This window comes from Mauremys mutica, chromosome 6 (genome assembly GCF_020497125.1).
Source record: "Mauremys mutica isolate MM-2020 ecotype Southern chromosome 6, ASM2049712v1, whole genome shotgun sequence".
NCBI classification, from domain to species: Eukaryota; Metazoa; Chordata; order Testudines; family Geoemydidae; genus Mauremys; species Mauremys mutica.
Window position 1 is genome coordinate 89,084,535 of NC_059077.1, and position 21,191 is coordinate 89,105,725.

Genomic DNA, 21,191 nt, shown 5'->3' on the forward strand with positions numbered 1-21,191 from the left:
TAGCTCTTCAGTCTATAACTAAAAGGCATGTTTTCTAATCCTTTAATCGTTTTCATTGCTCTTCTCTGACCCCTCTCCAATTTATCAACATCCTTCTTGAATGGTGGGCATCAGCATTGGACATAGTATTCCAACAGCAGTCATACCAGTGCCAAATACAGAGTTAAAATAACCTCTGTCTTCCTATTCCCCGTTTTATGCACTCATGGATTGGTCTAGCTTTTTTTGGCTATAGTGTCGCTCTGGAAACTTACATTCAGCTGATTATCCACCATAAGCCCCAAATCTTTTTCAGGGTCACTGCTTCCCAAGATAGAGTCTCCTATCATGCAAGCATAGCCTAAATTTTTTGTTCCTAGATAACATTTATATTTAGCTGTATTAAAATGCATATTGTTTGCTTGGGCTCCAGATTGCTCTGTATCAGTGATCTGTCCTCTTCAGTATTTATCACTCCCTCAATTTTTGTGTCATCTGCAGACTTTATCAGTGATGATTTTGTTTTTCTTCCAAGTCATTGATAAAAATGTTAAATAGGATAGGGCCGAGAACTGATCCTTGTGGAACCCCACTAGAAATATACCTGCTTGATGAAGAATTCCCCATTTACAGTTGAGACCTATTTATTAGCCATTTTTTTAGTCCATGTAATGTGTGCCATGTTAATTTTGTGTCATTCTAGTTTTTTATTCAAAAATTTCATGTGGTACCAAGTCAAATGTTTTACAGAAGTTGAAGTCTATTACATCAACTCTGTTACCTTTATGACTCAAACTTATCTCATCAAAAAAAAAATTTCAAACTGTATCTATCATTTCAGTTCCTCCCCACTTAATCTTTAGCTTCTGCTCTTTTTGGTTGTTCTCAAGAATACAAAAAAGATTATAATAAACTACAAATTGGGTGGAATGGGGCCCAATATTTTGTTTTTTGTTCCATGTGCCAGCTTCCTTGGGAAGCCATAGTAGAAACTAGGGATGGATTAATAGGGGTTGTTATCGCTTAGTGAGGGAAATAGATGCTGAATTAGCAGTCTGAATTAGCAGAAACATATCAGCTTTTTCACAGGGCTCTACAGAACTAGATGTTATTGGCAGCATCTAATCCAAGCATTTCACTTTAAGGTTGCTTGTGATGCTTCATCTCCATCGTTAGGGAATGTAAGACTTCTATTTGACAGCTTACAAATGGAGAATACAAATGGTGTGATGTACACACAAATATTCTGTCTGTATCTATCTTTACATATACAGAATGTAGATAGTATCTGTATTAATGGCCAAAAATTCTACTTGTCCCTGCCATTAATTAATGCCACAAGCTCTGAACGGCTGGTGTTCTGATGACGTTCTCTACATCCAGTTTCTTAACAAAAATAACCAGTCTGCATTTAAGAGCACCTGCAAACATACATTGTGTCCTAGAATATTGCACACTGATACAATTATTCAGGTGAATTCTCAGAACTAGTCACTACTGGGTTTCTAAGAGAATGATAGAAGTGGAAGATTCTAATCGTTCAGGTCTGGAAGTCCTTCACAGATCTGAGAACTTAATTCACTTCCCCATCATGTTCATTATTATTTGTATTGCAGTAGTGCCCGAGTCAGGATTAGAACCTCATTGTGTTGGAAGTTGTACAAACATAAACGAAGAGTCTCTGCCCCAAAGAGTTTACAGTCTTTGTAACAGGATCCTTTCCCCAGTGTTTCAGCAGCTCATTTCACGACCCCTTTTCTTATTTTTGGTAAATACACTTTGAACATATTTGCCATGTACATGTTGGGCTAATAACACTGGATAAACTCTTATATACTTTACATGAGTTTACATGGATAATCCAATGCACCTGCAACATTGGAGTTTTTCCAGCCCTGGGAGTTTCTGGAACAGAAGTGTTCATATCCTAAGTTATCCTAAATCATGCAGTGGTCTTTCAGCATGGATGGGTGTCCAGCAGGGATTGATCACACAAGATATCGATCACACAAGGTATCCAACAACTCCTGGAGTGTCTGAGCACTTTGCAGGACCAGGTGTTTAAGTGGAAAGACCAACATATTAACTTCATTTGAACCTTGAGCAAAAAGTTGAAACCCAGGTCTCTAGAGGTGAAAGTGCAGTGTTTTTATCACTGCTTCACTTATCCCCTGTTGTCTTCTCTTTGTACTAAGATATACTGATATACCTAGCACAGTCCCTGGGCACAGGGTCCCCGGCAAATTTATGCTGTCTATCTGCTTTTTTTTAGTCATTTAAGTTGTGCCAGCTTGTGCTGTTTCGTGCTAGCCAGCACCTATATAAGCAGAAAATTCCATGCCTCAGAACTCCCTTTTCACTCAACTCCCTGGTTTGTTTTTTAGAAAATCTGCTTGCTGTATGTTTAATAATCCTTCCTATATAGCTAATAGTGTCTGAAGGGAGTTTTGCTGCAGATCTTTCACATTTTTTGTCCCACTTGTTGTAAGCAACAAAAGAGTAAAATAAATGGCTGGAACTGCAGTTTGAGTTGGCTCTTGTGAAAACATCAGGTCTGTGAAATGGTCCAAAAAAACCTGATCACAGAATCCTGGTGCATGTCATATCACTAGTTACTAGGAGTATGCATAGTTTGTTTATTAATGGAGGGAAGGAAGGATGAAATAGTTAAAGCAAACACAGAATTATTACTAACCAAATCCAATAATGGCCACGATCCAGCGAGGCACTGGCAGGATTTGTTATTTCACACTTCAAGGCTAGTTTACCCTGATGCTTGACAGATACAAATTAACTTGTGTCAAAGTCAAGGATGGCACATTGCTGGAAAGGGTGATTGTTTGCAACGTATCTTACAAGAGGGGACCGCTCCTTCTGTTGTGAAAAGCCTTCTGAAGATCGATACGAAGCATAAATATACACCAGGTGGTTAAAACAGTCTGTTCTTTGCCTTTGGCGTACTTTGTGACTGTCCCCAGCTTAAATGAGAGACAGACTTTCTTCTCTAGTATCTCCAGATAATTCATTTCATTGAATGGACAGTCCATTGACTAACACTGCACAGACTTAATTTTAAGGGAGAGTGGTCTAGTATTTAATACCAACCACTGAGATGCACAGAAATTCTTATGCTCCCTCCATATGAATGGGAGAGGTTTCAGTTGATTGATCTTTCTGCCACAATAGATAAGAGGTTCTCTAGTTGTGCATCAGTAATCATGCTGAAAAGGGGTAGAAGATCTGTGACTGGTGGTAGATGATCTCTTCTGCTAGGCTTGCCATTAAGAAGAGAAGTACAGTACTCCCTTTAAGCATCTTTCACTTGGAAATAGGACATAGTTCACACTGTAGCAGATTAAATAATTAAATTAATATTTTAAAGCAAAGTTAATACATCTGAAAGGGGCATTCTTAACCTGTTTTAAGCATAAAAATTGTGTTTTGTAAAAAAAATGCAGACAATATTTAAAATATGTGTATGATGTCTTTAAAATTAAAACAGGAATTTGAGGTTTTAAACATTCTCCTAAGGTGAATGAGACCTTGATTTTGCATCTAGATCATGATTTCACCATTAGAAATTTGCCTCGGTTGCAGACATCTTTTTGTTTATATTGCCAGAGAATTGCTGAATCTTCCTGGGCTTTAATGAGTGTCTCTAGCCTTTTTCATCTCTCCATTGGATTGATAAAAGGGTCAAACCTCAGACTCTGGGTAGTTGTTGGCGGCAGGTATTTTTAATTTCAAAGGAGTTTTACAGGGGGGCTGGATTTGCTGTCAGTGAGGGCTTGGCACAGTTTGGTTAGCTGAGCATGTAACTTGTCTCTATTGTTTAAAAAAAGATCCTCTCACCCATTTCCCCTTTATGCCTGGTAAAAGGGCCAGAGCCATGTATAGGGGCCCTAATAGCCTTCGATCCAGCTAGGGTACAATTCCCCTCAGCACAGGCACTGTGGAGACAGCCGTAAGATATCTTCAGAGGACACCCTTGAAAGCTTAGGGGGCACGGTGAGGGCTGCAGGGGTGTGTCAGGGTGGGGCTGCACCCTGCAGTGCTGTAGGGTTTTCGGGCAGCACTGCAGCCAACAAGGCAGCCTAGGGAGGCTGCCATATCTTAGAATAGGCCCTCAGGGCAGTTTTCAGTTGTTCCAGAAGCCTCTCCAGTTCCTAGAGCAGCCCAGGATTGGGAGGGCACAAAGGTAGCTTAAAGTCACCTTAGGTCCCCCTCCCCCGGTCTGTGGATTCTGTGCCATGCCAGTGAGAGGTGAAGTACGGGAGCTCTTTCCTGATGCAGAGAGGCCTCTCGCCAGTTCACTTGAGGGCATCAGATTCCTCAACCCAGAAGAATGCACAAGATAGTCTAACCAGCAGTCAATTTCACTGATGCCAGGAAATAACTCGGAATGTGCATATGTGGTGTGGGGGCCGGGGGGTGAAGAGTGAGGTGGGGACGGAGATGATTTGAGCTCTCCACAAATTCTAGGAAGGGGTTTAAGTGTTCAGCCACACATCACATTCTGTTTGGAGACATAATTGTGCATGGGTCCTCTGGGTGTGAGAGCCCCGAGAGACTTCTTCCACTAAATATTTTACTATACTTTACTGTCTCTAGGTATCAGCAGTGTTTTTATGGGGTCAATCTGTCCAGTCTTCGCAGTGCAGCGGTGGATGAGTACTTCCGACAACCTATCGTAGTAAGTATTTTCTCTCTCTCTTGCCTATCTCATCCCGTCCATGAAGTTTTGCAGTACCCTGTCTAGGAGAGCTCGAACCGTAGCTGTATAGCGTCATTTGGTTTGTGTACAGAACTTTGGCTTCCAGTGACCAGTTCTGTTAGAACCAGGAGCATCCCAGTCAGAGGTTAATTACTGTATGTACTATACCTGGCTTCCTCTTTTGTCATGAATAACAGAAGTGCAGAGTTGTATGCCCCTGTGGCAGCCACTTCATATATAGTATGCCAAACTGTCATGATTGATCCTCATGGCATCCCGTCTCCTCCTTGCTTATCTACATTTACTGGTGTGAAAGCCAACAGAGAGATTGTTCAGAGGAGATGTGTTACATGCTACCCTCTTGGAGGGAAACCTCTGGAACAGAAAGTGCAATGAGTTTATACTTAAAGTTTTTCCTCAAGGGGAAAGAGGGCAATGCAGCCTGCAGATTGTCTAGTTTCTAGGCCATCCCCCAGAAAAGCCCAGCTATCTTTGTGGCTTACCTGCCCCTATTCTCCCCATACCCCTACGTCCTTGGAAGCACGGCTCCCTTATAAGTATTTCTGTCCCCTTCACCTGCACCCTAATAGTAAATGAGGTTCTGGCATTTGCTTAGCCAAAAGAGATGTTAGCATACAGATGAAACAGAGTTATTGTTATGTTGGGTGAGCTCCTGAGAAGACAACTTTTCAAAGCAAAGTTGCAATCCAAAGAACTCCAGGTGACTCTGCAAAATTTCAGGCAGGTCATAGTGCTGAATTCACTTGGGTTTAGCTTTGAAAATTAATACTTTTGAGCTCTCTTTAACTTAAACTGCCACTCTGTTTCTCCAGGGGTCACCACTTATGCCCATGTCAGTCTGTTATGTGATCAGGACTCTGTACCCAGTTTGGGATACTATGTTTGAAAACCGTAACATGAATATCAGTACAATAAATTCAAGTGACCTAGTCTAGAGACCCAGAGTTTCTTCAGCTGCAGGCATAAGCTCAACATTAGCTGTTCGCCCCTTGTGTACCCTACTTAAAGAGGAAACCTAGCTTGTCCCTCTACTTTTCAGTTTGATTGCTCTCAAACCATCACCACCACTGCCCTACATTTACAAGCTGCTGATGATTTTTGAAACAAACCTGTGTGGGTTTTGTTACAGAATTAAAAGAAAACTAGATTCCCAAAGCTCTTTAGTTTTTACAAGTTTCTAGTCATTGGTTTCTTGGCTGCTTATCATTAAACCACTCATGTCTTGCCATTTCTAGTTTGTTTTCCTGGGTTTTAGGGATATTGGTGCCTTTCCAAAAGCATTAAACCTGTAAATTCCACGGTTTCACAGTTCTGAACAGTCCCTTCCTTGTCCACTGCATGTAAAGGTCTCTCTCTCTCCACCCAACCCTGGCAGGGTCAGAATCCTTAAAAGAGGCATTGCAGCTTTCAGCTGGAATTTGCATTATACTTTTGTTTCTCCCTTCCCTCCTCTACCACACAAATTAAAACAAAATAAATAAATCAAGCTGGTAGCCAGCTTTCTATAGAAAGACAACCATTACTTTTTTTACATATGTTCCTATTTACTGGCTGCCTCAGAATGAGCCTCTTCAATTCTGTTCTCTCTCTTTGGCGTCAGGCCTGGCTCCATTTGATTGAAAAATGGCAAAAAGTAACAAAATTCATTTTCCATTTAAATTTTGAGCTTTTCAAAAATTTGCCACCAGCCCTGGCTCAGGCCCTTTGTGAGGTCTCTGCAGCTATTCAACCTAGCACTCCAACATGCATGCATACTGTGTTGGTTATATCACGCTTTATGGCAGTCCACTAGAGAATGAAGCTAATCTGTAGAGGTAAAGCATGTCCTATATAAGATATATATGTATATGTAAAGATGTGTGCTTGGTTTATAAGCCTTTGTTTTCTTAATTTATGCCCTTCCATTAAGATCAATAATAAAGTGTTTTAAAAACCACACACAATTGTTAAAAAGAAAAAAAAACTATCCTGGGATGTGCCTTTTCCCCATACATATACTTCATTCCCCATTGGGACTCAGTTTTTAAATTCAGTGTATATCACAAGCAGAGTTTGTGCTAAGATTTTAGCATCAACTGGGAGTTTGTGGTCCATGGAGGGTCTGGATTAGTGGATGTGCAAAAAGAGGTGGGAAAAAGATGTTTTCAATGATGGGTGTACTGACTGCTTCTAGCCTGGTTACTATTCTGCATAATTAATTTTGATTCGATGTAGTTAACTCTTCATCATAGCTCCAGATTTCTCTAATTGGTCAAACATTGTACATGTGGTGGAGGAGTCCACATGAATTATTTGTGTGTTTGTTGATGAAAACAAAACGAAAAGTATTTTTGTATGATTTAGCAGGGCCTTTAAAAAAGTTTTGTAACATAAGTGAGCTATCAAATGCATTAATTGCAGATAATAGTAATGTAAACCCTAGTCGAGTGTTTTTTAGAGACACATATTAAAGAGAATGTGTCATTAAAATAAAGATATCTTCTTTTTTATCAGGTACCTAGTTTAGAAGGTGACAAGACAAAATGATAACATTTGTGACTTTTTTCCTCAGGACACTTTCGACATCAGAATTTTGATGGCTCGGACAGTGAAGTACACTGTTAACTTTACAGAAGCTGAAGAGGAAGATTTGCATAGGTTAGTATAGATCAGTGTCATATTCTTACTCAGTTGTGTTTTTAGAAGAAGCTGTTGGCTCTGGCTGGAGCTGTGGTCCATGGAACATTACTTGCGTGGCTCTAGCAATGTACCAGAATTGTCACCTGCAGTGCCCTCTTACCCCCTACAACAGTGGCACATATGCAACATCAGGGATAGTAAATTTGTTCAGTAACTGGTATTGAGGCAGCAGGATTTTCATTAAAGGTAGTTTATTGGGAACGAACCTAAGAAAAGAAAAATCCCTCTAAAGAGGAGGGAAAATAATAGCTTGTGTGTTTATTTTCTTCAAGAAGAGTGACCATTTTGCAGGGTTGAGGGTGACATTTACTGATATTTAGGAACATTCATGCCAAGATTCAGGCCATTGGGGAGATTATTATTCATGACACACATCCCTATTAGATAGGGCTTCTCATCTTCAGAGTTCTCTACAGATATTCATTAATCCTTACAACCTGCCAGAGAGGGAGGTGAAAAGAAGGCTTTGAAAGGTTTCCTTGGGCATCAGGAGAACTTTGAAGCTAACACCGAATCTGAATGGGAAAATGTGTGGTACACAGGTTGCCACCACTTGTGCCGAATTATGTGGCGATTTTGTTTATACAGACAGTCGCTGTGATATGCAGCCTGCTTGAGATTTGTATTAAAAATATGTATGGTTAAGAGATTCCGTTTGAGTTCTCCTATTCCTGATGTTCTTTTAGTTTTTGTTTTTAATATTCAGTAGAAATTATGAGACTGAATGTGTTGCCAGCTCATTCAGCATCTTAACAATGCAGAGCCTTTTGTTTGACAAGCCTTAGAAAATCACTGCAGTTTTGTACTAGTTTTTATGATTATCCTGATTCAAGAATGTATTTTCTCTCTCTTTCAATAAGGTCTGTGGAAAAATAGCTTTTGTACAGCAATGTTTAAGTTACTAAAGCTTGATGGTGTAGAAACAACATTCATAATAGCTCCTTGATTTTGTGCAGTACCTCCAGCACCAAGAAGAATCATGTCACTTGGATAAAATGCTGCGTGAATGAGGGGTCAGGGAAGGTAGTTGCAGTTTGGCTTTAGATTAATTAATTGTAAAAGGCATTGGTGGAGTAGCCTTTGTATATGTTTTCATTCCTGTAAAGAGAGAGAGAGATTGGGTCAAGCCAGTTCACTATAGAAAGACATTATCTGTATACCAGGGAGCAGTGGTTTCTCTGTAGCACTATTTGCAGGGGCCCATTTCATCTTGGTGACAGACCAAGCCCCACTGTGCAGTCTACATACTGTGAAAGATTCCAATCCCCATTTGACTTGGTAACATCGCCACAAACCCCTTGTCCTACATGTCCCTCTCCTTTCTTGGACTAACACTCTTCTTTAAATTATTCAGCCTAAAAAGGCTTAGCTGCACCTTATTAGCTTCCTAATGGTGCTTCTTTGGCTGCCACCTGCTTCTAAACTTTTTGTTGAGGATTCCTCCCCCAAACTTTAGGTCATTGTGCAGCTTGACAGTCCCTAGGTACACGACTGGAATGAGGTGTACCCTACCGGAATGGGAGAACTTTCAGGTCTCTTCCAGGGAACACCACAGGAACTACAGACAGACACAGATTCCTATACACATCTGCCAGGCTCTTTTGGATGAAATTCAGACCTCCCATAGTTCCAGTCTGAGCTGCAGTCAATTGTATTTTATGGCACAATAGCATGGTCTAGTGAGAGAGAATTGTTTCCCAGTTTTACCTGGTTAGTATGCTGGCTTGCTTCAGTAAGTCTCACAAGAAATATTTAAGTGTGCTACCCATACCTTCCTCTAAACTGGTGAACATCACTATTCTGATTATTACCATTCCCTCCAAGTGTTAGTTTTATGGTTCATATTCCCAGGAATGGCAGAGATTTGAGTGTAGCTACTTAGCCAGTGATATGTCATTCCCAGAAGTACTGCCTTACTTAGCGGTAATCCTGGAGGTGAAGTGAAGTAATATTTTACTGCCTGTTGGCTTAATTAGCAGCATGCTTGTCTCTGGCTCAGGAGTAAAGCTTGCAGGAAATATGACCCTAATCTAAATAGAAGTTTTTCTGCAAGAAAAGAGAGATTTTTAGTGGAGTTTTCTGTTAGTAAAATTTAAACGTTATGTTTCAGGTCAACATTAATCTCTGCATCTGCCTGCACTACTGAGGGCCCCTTGGCACTTGTAGTTCCAGGTCTCTCATGGCCCCATTCTTTTCTATGGGACCTGCTCTCCAGCCAGACTATACGTCCCATAAGTCACTACAGTCTGTCTGTCTGTGCACTGAGTTGCATCCTGGGAGTCCCATGGTTCAGGCAGATGCAGAGGTTAATATTGACTCAACTCAAAATGTAACATTTCAGTGGGGGAGTGATGAAATTTTTAGTTTTAATTGAAAAGCTTAAATTAAGCCTTTCAACAATTTTTAAAAAAAAATTCCAGAACATTTTACAATATTTTTTCATAACGAGTTACGATATTTTGACTTTTTGTTCTGATTTGAGATGGGAAAAAGAGGTTGAAATATCAGAATTTTCTGCAGGATGGAAATTCTATTTTTTGATCAGCTTTATTTAGAAGGTTAAGTTCAAATTCTTTACCAAAAATTGGGCTTCTGGTCAGTGCTGACTCTGCTGTAAGAGATTTTAGAAGGGATGAGAATGCATGTCTCTTCTGTTCCACTTTCAGTGGCTGTTTTGGTGGCATTTTAAAGATCCCCAGGGAATCCACTTGTATGCCTAAACTCAAGCACATGCTTAAATCTTTTTAAGATTGTTTCCTTTAATAGTAGGTGAAAGCCTTTCATCATACAGATTTTTAATGAAAGTTTTGAGAAGTATGGCAGTGGTTGAATCTGAAACATTATTGAAAACTACTGTACAACCATGTTAATAATGGGGAAAAAGAAAGCAGGTACATAGAATCTCTCTCATGTGTGCGAGCGTGCACACACACATCACTTGTTTTTATTTTAAAAGTACCATGGACCATTGTAGGTGTTATATAATCCTACAAATAGCTTGCTGTCATTATTCTGAATTTATTGCTTCTATGAAGTGAATTTCTGCAGCTGCTGTTAAAAATTTAACAGACTTGTGTTTGAAAAACCATATTTGAGCATCCCTTATATTAAAAAACAAACTCCCTCCCCACACAGAAGTCTAGATTACTGTCTCAAAAATGCAGTAGCACTGGGTTAAGCTACAGAGTGCATACAGAACAGCTAATGGCCTAACGTTAGAGGTGCTGAGCACTTGGATTTTTCATTAGGATTTGCAGTTGTTCAGCGTTTCTGAAAATCAAGCTATATGTTTCTAAATGATGTAAAAGAATTATCCAGTGTAATTTTTTTAACTGATTTTATCTAGAATGTGACAATTCAAGCACAAATTGTTGTGCTAAAGGTAGAAGTGTGGAAAACACCACCAGACATGTTTCAGTAGAATGTTTCTATTGGAATTTTTTCTGCACTACGTTTGTATGTTAACCTGGCAACATTCTAGTTTTCCTCCTGCAGAGTGGAAATCCCCTTCGTTTTCCAGATGATGCAGTCCGGACTAATCCATGGCCTGGCTTTTTGGTTTGACGTGGCATTTGTGGGATCACTGTATGTATTTTTTTAATCATTCCCATGAAACATTAAATGCAGAAAAAATTGCCTCCTTATTCATGCAGGAAGGTGTGATCTTACTTTAAAGTTGAACTTGTCATGTTATTCCCAGTAGGTAATGCCTTCCTGAGGTAGCAACCATGGGAATGACAACACAGCAGTGACAGTCTTGCCTCCAGCAGTTTGTGGGTTGGGGTTGTTCCCTGTTACCTTATGTGTGGTATGTTCAGGAATTGTGATAGTTTGGGATTTTTAAGTATTTTTCTCTTAGGTGCCATCCCTGTATCTTTCTGCACAAAACCAACTCCTTAATTACTGTCTTATTTGAGTGTAACTGTTCAGTGTTATGAGGAAGAACAGGAACATTGCTGTAGTTGTTCACTTTGGGCTTGGTCTTTCTTGCGGGGGCCAGAGGCATCTCAAGAGAGCAGCTGGGACCTGCTTTGCTCGGTGCTGCAATTAGTATTCTGGAAAGTAAGCGGTGAAGCTGCACAGGGGAAAAGAAGAGTAAACTTCTCCACATCAGAGAGAATGTCATCCTAAGTCTAATAAAAAAAGCATATCCTATGGGGGGTGGGATTTTTCTTTCATATTAAATAACTTGATAACACATCTTCAGGAAACAAAGAATTATTACCAGACCTCGAGAAGCTAAGTCTTTAATTATTTGATTTTCTTTTTGTTTTTATTGATAAATACCCTTCATCAGCCTCACCGAGCGCCTTCATCAGCCTCATCAAGGCTCACCGAGAAAGGATTTTTCTAATAACATTACATTCCCTTTTTTCTTTTTCCCTTTTTTTTAAAGTAGTAGTTTATTGTAGAACTCAAATTTTACTGGCAAGCGGATTCGGATAGAGCCTATCTTTAGCCCCACGGGGCACAAAGCAGCAGAGAAAGTTTCCAGTTATGTGGGAGTTGATTGAAGCATATCAACCAAAGAAGCCTCCATTTTAGTGTAAAATGCAGCACCCTGTCTGCTGACCAACATAGGCTGACAGGAGTGAGACTTTGATCACTGCATCAGATAACCATTTAAATATCAAGTCATGTTTAAATTCCTGTTCTTAGTATTCAGAGCTCTCAATGGGCTGGATGGAGGATATCTCACAGGCTGCCCCTATCTTCACAACCACAGTCTCCTTAGAGATTTATGGAAATCTCATTGGCCAGGGGCATGAAAGCTGGAAACAGGACATTCTCAATGGGTGGTCCTCTGCAGGGAGACTCCTTGCCACAGTATAAAGGAAAGACCACAAACTTTACTACTTTCAGGACAATCTCATCTCTTTGCCATCATTTCTCTTAATTAGATCAAAAAAAAAAAGGCAAGGAAAAAAAAGTGGGAAGATGGGGGAGAAATGAACATCCTACTTCCTGGAAATAGAGAGAATAGAGAATACAGGTCCTGTAGGGAGCATCTGTTTTGAATCGACATTGGCTAGGTGCACAGATACCAGAGTTACAAACACAGTATAAATTAGAATAGACACATAAATTGTTACATTTGAAGCCTCGCCTTCATCATGGACCAAATCCACGGATGTTTGATTGTTCTTTGAAGGCAGATGGATATTTTAAAGTTTTAAAAACAGCAACAAAAATCAAATAGGATCCCCTTCAGGATCAGTCACTGTGCAAATTTAACACACATTTCCTCTGGCTTTTTAACACAAGGAATAGTGTCCACTAACTAATAACAGTTTCTGATTGAAGGAAAGAGGACTGGAGGAATAACTGAATTCCTTTTTCATTCTATCTTTCCTACCTTTCCTGCTGTTCCCACTGAGACAAACTATATCAATAATAATCTTTCCAATTTTCCCTTATGGAACAAATAAAAGGCCCTCTCCCTCTTTTTCTTTCAATATCCATTGCATGGGTTTCCAGGGAGCTGTTTTACAAAATGCTGTTTCAGTAAGAAGAAGGGGAAGAAAGTCCCTCAAATTAGAAAAATAGCACTTATCTGACATTAGAAGCAATAACCTCCTTCCCAGCAGGACTACATGAAGCCCAGCTGTGATGTTACTTCTGGAGGAGAAGTTGAAGGCCTCAGGGCAGCTATTGAGTGCTTTTTAATTCAGTTGCTGCCTACAAACCTGCTGAGCATGTATGCCCTGATGCATGTCTGCCCATTTCCCATCCTTCAGATGCAGGATTGAACCTTAATTGTGTGGGTCTGTCATACTAGATGTGAGGAGGGAAGAGGTATGGAGGTAAATCAGTGACACTTATAAATCAAGAATTTAGCACTTTGCACAACTGATTTGTAAGTAGTTTAAAGTATATAAATTGTGTTGCTTTCTAATACAACAAATGAGAAGGAGCCTATGTATTGTTTTTTGTTTTTTTTGTTTTTTTAGGGTAACTGTTTGGTTGTCAACTGCTCCGACGGAACCTTTAACTCACTGGTATCAAGTACGCTGCCTCCTTCAGACTCCCCTCTTTGCCAAAGAAGGGGAAACTCTCTCAGGGAAAGTCCTGTTTGTAGCGAATAAACGGTAAGTGGCAAAGCAACTCCAGGAGATGTCTCGTTGTGGTGTGTCTCTGTTGCTGAGATTCTCCAAAATGCTGCACCCATTAGGGTAGTTAGTAGTATAGAGAGGGTAGAATCAGGGATACAAATACACAGTCTAGAAAGCTGAGGAAATGGAAAAATCAAGCTGCACAGGGTCTGTTTTAGTGCTTCACATCTTTACATCCAAGACTGCAGGGTATAAATTCACCCTTCATTGTGGTGCCCAAAGGAAACACGTCTTGCCAAAATATGGAAGGCGTATTTCAGTGTATCATGAGGAGCTTGGAAAAACTACTAACTCAATGTACATCTGCCAAATGACTTGATTTATCAACCAATTTAAAGATCAGATCAGCTTTCAGTGCCTATAAGCATCTGTCTATCCACACAATCCCAAATTTAGAACAGCAAAATTGATTTTCACGGAAGGAAAAATATTCTCAGAAACAGCATGTTCTTTGGTTTGAAGTGCACACCTGTCCCAGTTTGTCACTGGTTTTTGAGCTATCTCATTGTGTGTTCATCACCCTCATTTTTTCAATGCAACATTTTTCCTCTGCAGATTTTGAATATTTGAAATTTTCCCCTTAGTGAATCTTGTGTTACGGACAAGTAAAGTGGAGGTGGTGCTATATCCTTGCTAATTTTCACTTCTGAAAAGGATTTCCTATGGATGCACTTTTCCCTGTTTACGACGCTACTCATATATCACTGAGACACAACCTTCCCTTTTTAGTGTGGCTAGTGAAGAGGATGATTCTCTAAGGAGTACATTTTTGTCAGAACAGATTTAGTTAGCTGCATTCCTACTCTTTTGTTATCAATGGGAGTTGAGAACCATCACTCCTGTGCTCTGCTATGAAAACATTCCCTGAAGAGACTGGTTTGCACAGCTGGTTCATTTCAATCTAGCACACCTGCGTATATGTGTGCTTGTAACTGAAAGCAAATGTAGAAATGTGAATCATTTTGTTGTTGTTGTTTAGCTCTGCATATATGCCTTATGAGTCCAGAGTGTTCCCATAAGATCAAAAATGGTAGAAGCGGTCTCAAAGCACTTCATTCACACCTGCAATAAATGCCCAATGTGGGAATTTTTCCAGTTTCCAAGCTTTTGGGTTAGGAGCTCTTCTTAAGGGCGATAAATAACACAAGTCACAATACATCCCTTTCAAAAGTAAAAAGTATCAGTTACTAAATGTGTAAAGAGAGAACCAGTGTGCTGCACTAAGTGACCATACAGCTGCTCCTGTAATTACATAGTAGTATAGTCTTCCTTGCAATTCTGCCTTGGCAAATGAACTATAGTAAGCTTTCTGGAAGTTCCAGTGTATCTTGGCTTTCTTTGATGGATTTTTGGCCCAGCGTCTTTAGTAGTTTTGCTGGATTAAGGATTTAAGGACAGGGTTTTATATTTATGGCAAAGATTAGATGAAAGTATAGGTAGAAGCAAATTTGACACTTAATGAATCCTTAAAATTGATTCTTATTATCTATTTAGTTTTTTATACAGACCTGTCACTATGGTGTCTTAATGCCTGTCCACATCCACTCTGTTTATACATGTGCGTGTGATTGGCCATTTAGTGTGTGTGTGGCATATGTTCCGCAAATCAGGGTGGATAAAAATCAGTGATTTAAAAAAAAATCACATGCTTTTATTTACATTAAACACATATTTCTTTTTGAAAATAAACCTGTTTTAAATTGACAGCTTATGTTAAGTCCAAAATTTACTATAATTTATTAAAGTCATTTAAATAATTTTTAAAAGTCTGTTGCATCAATGAGCTTCCCTCGAAATGTAATGGGTTAAAGGGTGCTTCTTTTTCAATTATATATAGAATCAGGGAGAAAACATCTTAAATTTAGAGGTCCACTCAAACTTTATATATGTCACAGTATCATATACTGTACTGCATTAAGTTTCTGTATTGTTTCAGTCTTTACAATAAAGCAAATGATGGTATTTTACATTTTTCCACATTTAAGTACTTCCAATTTCTGTTACTTGCCTTAGTTACTTTTGGTTTCATGGTAGCTTGAAGGTGCAGTGAGAATATCTTTTTCTTCATTTAGACTAGTTCGTTCAAAGTTGAGAAACTGACTGGGAGCTGAAAAGGCAGGAAAGCTTATTTTCTTCTTCCAGTCTGTGAATAAAAGCCTGATGGGAGAAGATGAGATCTATTAATTCTAAAAACTTGAAGGCCATGAAACTAGATTTTCAAAGATATTTACGTGCCTAAAGATGCAGATAAGTGTCTAGTTGAATTTTCAAAAGCATGTAAGCAGGTTAGGCACTTATGAAAATACTACTAGGACCTATTTAACATATGTAGGTGCCTAAATGCCTTTGTAAATATGGCATATGGTGACCAGAAACAGTCTGTCAACTCACTAACTACAGTTAATTCTTCCTTTGTTTAATAAATCAGTTTGAAATGCAAATAATTTTGATAAACTTAGTTTTGATTTTAAGTATCCAGCACATTTAAGGCTGTTTTATTTAATTACTGAAAAATAATTTTAAAATGCTGGTTTTGTACATTTTTAATAGGATTTAATAGAGGCATTTGGATGGAAAGTGGAATTTTTAGTACAAAAATCATCTAGTAAATAAGAAATGTCTCATTCACTGTTTTCTAACACAATAAAAACTGTAAAAATTAATAATGTGAACATACGTATGTTTAACTATATAAGTGCTTAAATAAATGTGTGTAGATACACTATATCTTCCTGGTTAGCAAAAAGAAGTACCAAATTTAGTTTAAAGGCTAAATTTGGTTGCAAATCAACATGCAAATCAACAGTGAGAATGAACCTTTTTTTAGTAAAATCACTAAAAATGCACTATAATCACTATAAATGCAAACCAAGATTAAAACCAGTGATTTAAATCAAGGTTTCCTGCTTGCTGATTTAAATCAATCCATCCTGCAGAAAATAAATATAAAATCATATGTGTATACCAACTGAACCATTATCAACTGACAATAATAAAGATCTCCCCAACTCCATAGAAATTTAGATCACTCCTCTCAGGAAGAGCATGAGTAAATTGATAATGAAGGTCTTCAACGTGCCCTAGAGTCAATAAACTGTCCCTACTAGACTAATGAGGGTGTCCTTTCTACAGCACCAATACATACAAAAATAGAGGCTGGTTGCTAAAGGGTACTGATTTCAGCTGCACAGAGAGGTGGTCTTGAAGATTTACATGACCCAAATGATACAGGACTTTATATGTTAAAAGCAACATATTGAATTGCATCAGGTAATGAAGTGGAAGCCCGTGCAGTCCATGGAGCATCAATGTAATCTGTTCCATGTGGGGGAGAGCAAGCAACTGCATTCTGCACTAGACAGAGTTTCAAAATGCTCTTGAAAGATACTGTCATGTACAATGCATTGTAATTATCCCTTGTGGATGTTACCAAAGCATACATAATTGGAAGGTTTTCATGCAAAAGGAAAGGTCAAACCTTCTTGCCAACCAAAAATGTATTAAGGCACCCATGGCCACCTCTGCTCTCTGGGCAGCCAGAAGCAATCAAGGACTTCATAGAGTTCATAGATTCATAGAGTCCAAGGTTAGAAGGGACCATTGTGACCATCTAGTCTGACCTCCTGTATAACACAGGTTATAGAACTCCCCTAAAATAATTCCTAAAGCAAATATTTTAGAAAAACCTCCAACCTTGGTTTAAAAATTGTCATGATGGACAATCCACCACAACCCTGGGTAAATTGTTCCAATGGTGAATAGCTTTCACCGTTAAAAACATATGCCTTTGTGACAGTGGTCGCTGGAGGGGCTATACTGAGAATGCTCAATCAGGACCAATTCCAAAGAATAAGGAAGATGATCCCCAAAACTGGTGGTTTATTCTTATAATTAGATTCACCAAGCCAATAACAAAACAGTTTCAGTGATACCTTACTGGTCACCATAAGCTAAAATACAGTTCCCTTTAAGCAATCCAGCCTTTGGCTCCCACCCAGACAACCCAATCTATATATTGAGGTTTATTTAAAACCTTATTCACCATATATAAAGTTCCACCAACCCCAAGAGATCGGACACATTACCTACCAGGTCAATGAATATTTCAGATCTTACCCAAATACACGTTTACAGCCAATTCTTATTAGCTAAATCTATGATATATTAAAAAAGAAAAGAGAGTTACTGTGGTTGAAAGGTCATTATATATGTATAGATATAGATATGAATAAAGTTAGTTTTTAGGCCTATTTCGTACAGACATGGTGAACCTGCTAATTTGTAAAAGTCCTTCCAGAATCAGTTCAATGGGTTATAGTCCAATAGGCAGTCTATGTGCAGAGTTTGGTCAAATTCTTCCATGAGAAATTGCAGGGCTAATCTAGAGTAGACGTGGAGACCTCAGTCTTACAGCTTGAACTTCCCCGGACAAAGTTTAAGCAGATCTGAGATAAAACAGGTTTAAGCCCTAAGCTTCCTTTATAGTTCTCTAGCAGGCTGATAGCCTCTTGACAGCAGACATCACAGCAAGGGCCTTCCCAGATGAAGAAGAGGGAGTGTATGTTGTTGCTTTAAAGCTAAACTTCTATTTCCTATGTATACCCAGGAACACTAGTAGTATTAATTAACATAAGGCAATTAGCCATTCAAACTATCAAGGCATTCCATTATGGCATAGACAATTTAAGCTGAAGACAATGTAAGTAATATTATTTCCTTCAATATCTTACATCTTTGATCTTAAAGTTAACTGCATGCATAATATAGTGTAATTAAGACATGAAAGGGAATTCGCATCCACAAGCTAATCTGGTTACACTGTTGACTTCTAACAAGATATAGATAAACACAGACAAATACAATTAGTATCTATTCTTAATCCTCTAACAATACAGGCCTACATGTTAACTTGTAGTCTATTTAACTTGGTTTTGATAACTATCTACAAGGGATGGCCTTGTTTACGATTTCAATACTTTTCGCATATGTCATTAAAAGATTGCTTTTAGATCACCCATCTGCTAGGTGCTTAATCCTCGCTGGTTCAGTGTCCCAGCCTTATTTCCAATCTGATTTTAAAAATTTCTCCTGATTTCCAGTCTGGAAACCCACTCAGTCATGGGGTAGATAGCCCCCTGCCATCATTGCCACCATTTTATATCTGGTCTATCACTGCACACAGATGATCTGGACTATTCACATGGCAGCATTTCTCTCCAGTCTTTCTGTTCAGCTGGGCAACAATCTGAGGGCTCAATTTACCCTAATTCTACAAATTTCACTCCCCATATCAGCAAGAGGAAGAAACTTGCCCCTGAAGGAAGACAGTGTTTGTACTGCTGCCTTCCCTTGGTGGATCTGTTAGGTAAAAAGCAAGTCCTACTCACCTCTCCAGCACCCGAGTTTGTGCGGAGTTGGTATAGGGCTCAGAAATCTGTCAGAGACCAGACAACAATTCGTTGATCAACGGGCTCACACCATCCTTAGCTTAAAAGCAGAGCTTCGGAGTAAGTGTGGCCAGTTTATTAGGGGTGAGCACCAATGTTTATACACAGAAGTAAACAAAGTGATTAACAGATCATAATGGTCATGCATAATCAATCAAGATTCTACGGGATAAAACAGGTTAAAATGTAAATTAGAAAAGACAAAGGAGGATATGGCTACTTATTGGGAGGGGGGAGGTGTCAGGAGTAGTTCGCAGGTCAAAACTTTTGATTAAAAGTTTCAGACAGAGACATGTAGTCTGAGTTAAGTTTCAGTGCATAAAGAGTTCAGACTCAACATTCCCCCATTTGTAGCTTTGGGATAATTATTTACCAAACGCTACACCCCATTTTAAGGAGCCAAGGGCCGCTTGGCAATTTCAGCCTGGGCCAACTTGAAGAGAGTAAGGCCTTTGGCTGAAGTAGGAAAAGAATAAACTGACCCACATGAGTTTATGAGGGAGGGGACACACTGGATACAGCAACACAGTATTATAAGGATTACTATGGCCCCAACAACACCCACCAAGAGTTTTTTAACCCACCTAAATCCAGGCAGCCAATTCCATAAGGCTCCCCACCAATCATAAGGTGGCTGGCCAGAGGAGTAGTTCTTAGCCATTTCCCTTAGATGTTTGGTACGTTGAAAAGTGTCAGGGTAGGTGTTGTTTACAAAAACACAGCATTTTTCATAAGCAGAAAATAAAATAAAAAGGCATAATAAAAAACATACAGTTGTCAGAATAAAAGGTCCTCTCATTTTTTTGAGTCAATTTAAGTCTGATGTCTGAAAGAGGTAAGCTGGTCCACTGGTTAGAGGCAGTATCCTCAGTGGTGGCAAGAGCTGCTGGTTCGTCACTGTGGTCCACTACGGCTGGCTTGACGTGGGAGTGGTGGATCCAGGATTTGCGTCCTTCCAGGAACACTGCAGTCTGGGTTGTTAAAAGAACCTGGTGGGGTCCAGTAAACCTCGGCTGGAGGGCGTCGCCACGAACGAACTTTTTGGCCCAGACGAAGTCCCCTGGTTGGAACGGGTGGATCGCTTTCCAAAGGGTACGGAGGCGAGCCTGTAGGGAGAGAAACTGGCACACGGTCATATGATCCCCTCCCAATAGTGAAACATCAGCACGTGGTAGCGCCCCGCCTTTGAAAGGGGGGTGTCCAGAGAGCAGTTCAAAGGGGGATAATCCCAATACACGGGTTGGGCGAGTACGAAGGTGAAACAGGACCAAGGGAAGTACCTGAGGCCAGTTTAACCCTGTTTCCTGACAGTATTTAGCCAATGTAAGCTTAAGCTCCCTATTGTCAGAGGGCAAACCAAAACAAGGAGGTGTTTTTTCCCAAAAGCCTTTGGCATATCTGCAAAGTCAATTTGAAGATGTTGAAATGGAGCAGCAGGTGGCGGTCTTCCACCCTTAATTTTGTTAAGAGGCGGAGCAGGTCCATTTCGCTGACATGTGCTGCATGCTTTCACTATTGACAGGCAGTAGGGTTGAATGCCTGGAGCATACCAAAAGCGAGCGATGGTGTCCACAAGGGCGTGCGTGCCGTAGTGACCCCCCTTATCATGGTTCCAGCGAACTGCCACGGGGTATGTGGAGCGAGGGAGGCAGGCTCGGCCATCCGGCATAAGCCAGGTCCCTTTGACCAGAGTGGCTCCGAGGCTTTTTCACGACTGTAGTTCAGCAGCGGGTACCAGTACAGGGTAAAAGCATACTTGCTATCAGTAAAAATGGTAACGGTCTTACCAGCGGCCAACTGGCAAGCTCGGGCCAGGGCATAGAGTTCGGCGGCTTGGGCTCCCCAGTTGCCTGGCAGTGAGGCGGCCTCTTGAATGTCCCATTCAGAGGTGACTGCATAACCGGTGAAACGCTTGCCATCAACATAGAAGGAGCTTCCGTCCGAGAAGAGGATGCAATCAGGGTTGTCCAGTGGCACGTCAAACAGGTTGTTTTTTATTTGTAAGATGCTATGAACTACTTTCACACAGTTGTGCTGATCCTGGAGGACTGGCAGGTCAGGAAGCAAGGTAGCTGGATTAAGGGGCCCACACCTTTTAAAAATTAGGTTAGTGTCTTCTAGGAGTTTGGCCTCTAGCTGCTGCTGACGATGGGCCGAAAAGACTTGGGTCGTGCCCCTACGCAGAAGGGCTGACAAGGCATGAGAGGTCCAGACCGTGGTAAAATGACCCAGGGTCAG

General features: G+C 40.0%; 1 protein-coding gene across 6 annotated transcripts in view; it reads left to right on the forward strand.

Moving 5' to 3' along the window:
* The window catches only part of LOC123373178 (histone-arginine methyltransferase CARM1-like), a 135,905-nt gene that overhangs the window by 103,470 nt on the left and 11,244 nt on the right, over positions 1–21,191 (forward strand). For all 6 annotated transcript variants that reach the window (XM_045022021.1, XM_045022020.1, XM_045022022.1 and 3 more), the window contains 4 exons: positions 4,591–4,672; positions 7,266–7,351; positions 10,889–10,978; positions 13,345–13,482. In XM_045022021.1, coding sequence (XP_044877956.1) covers positions 4,591–4,672; positions 7,266–7,351; positions 10,889–10,978; positions 13,345–13,482 — 396 coding nt within the window. The remainder of the gene's footprint in view (positions 1–4,590; positions 4,673–7,265; positions 7,352–10,888; positions 10,979–13,344; positions 13,483–21,191) is intronic.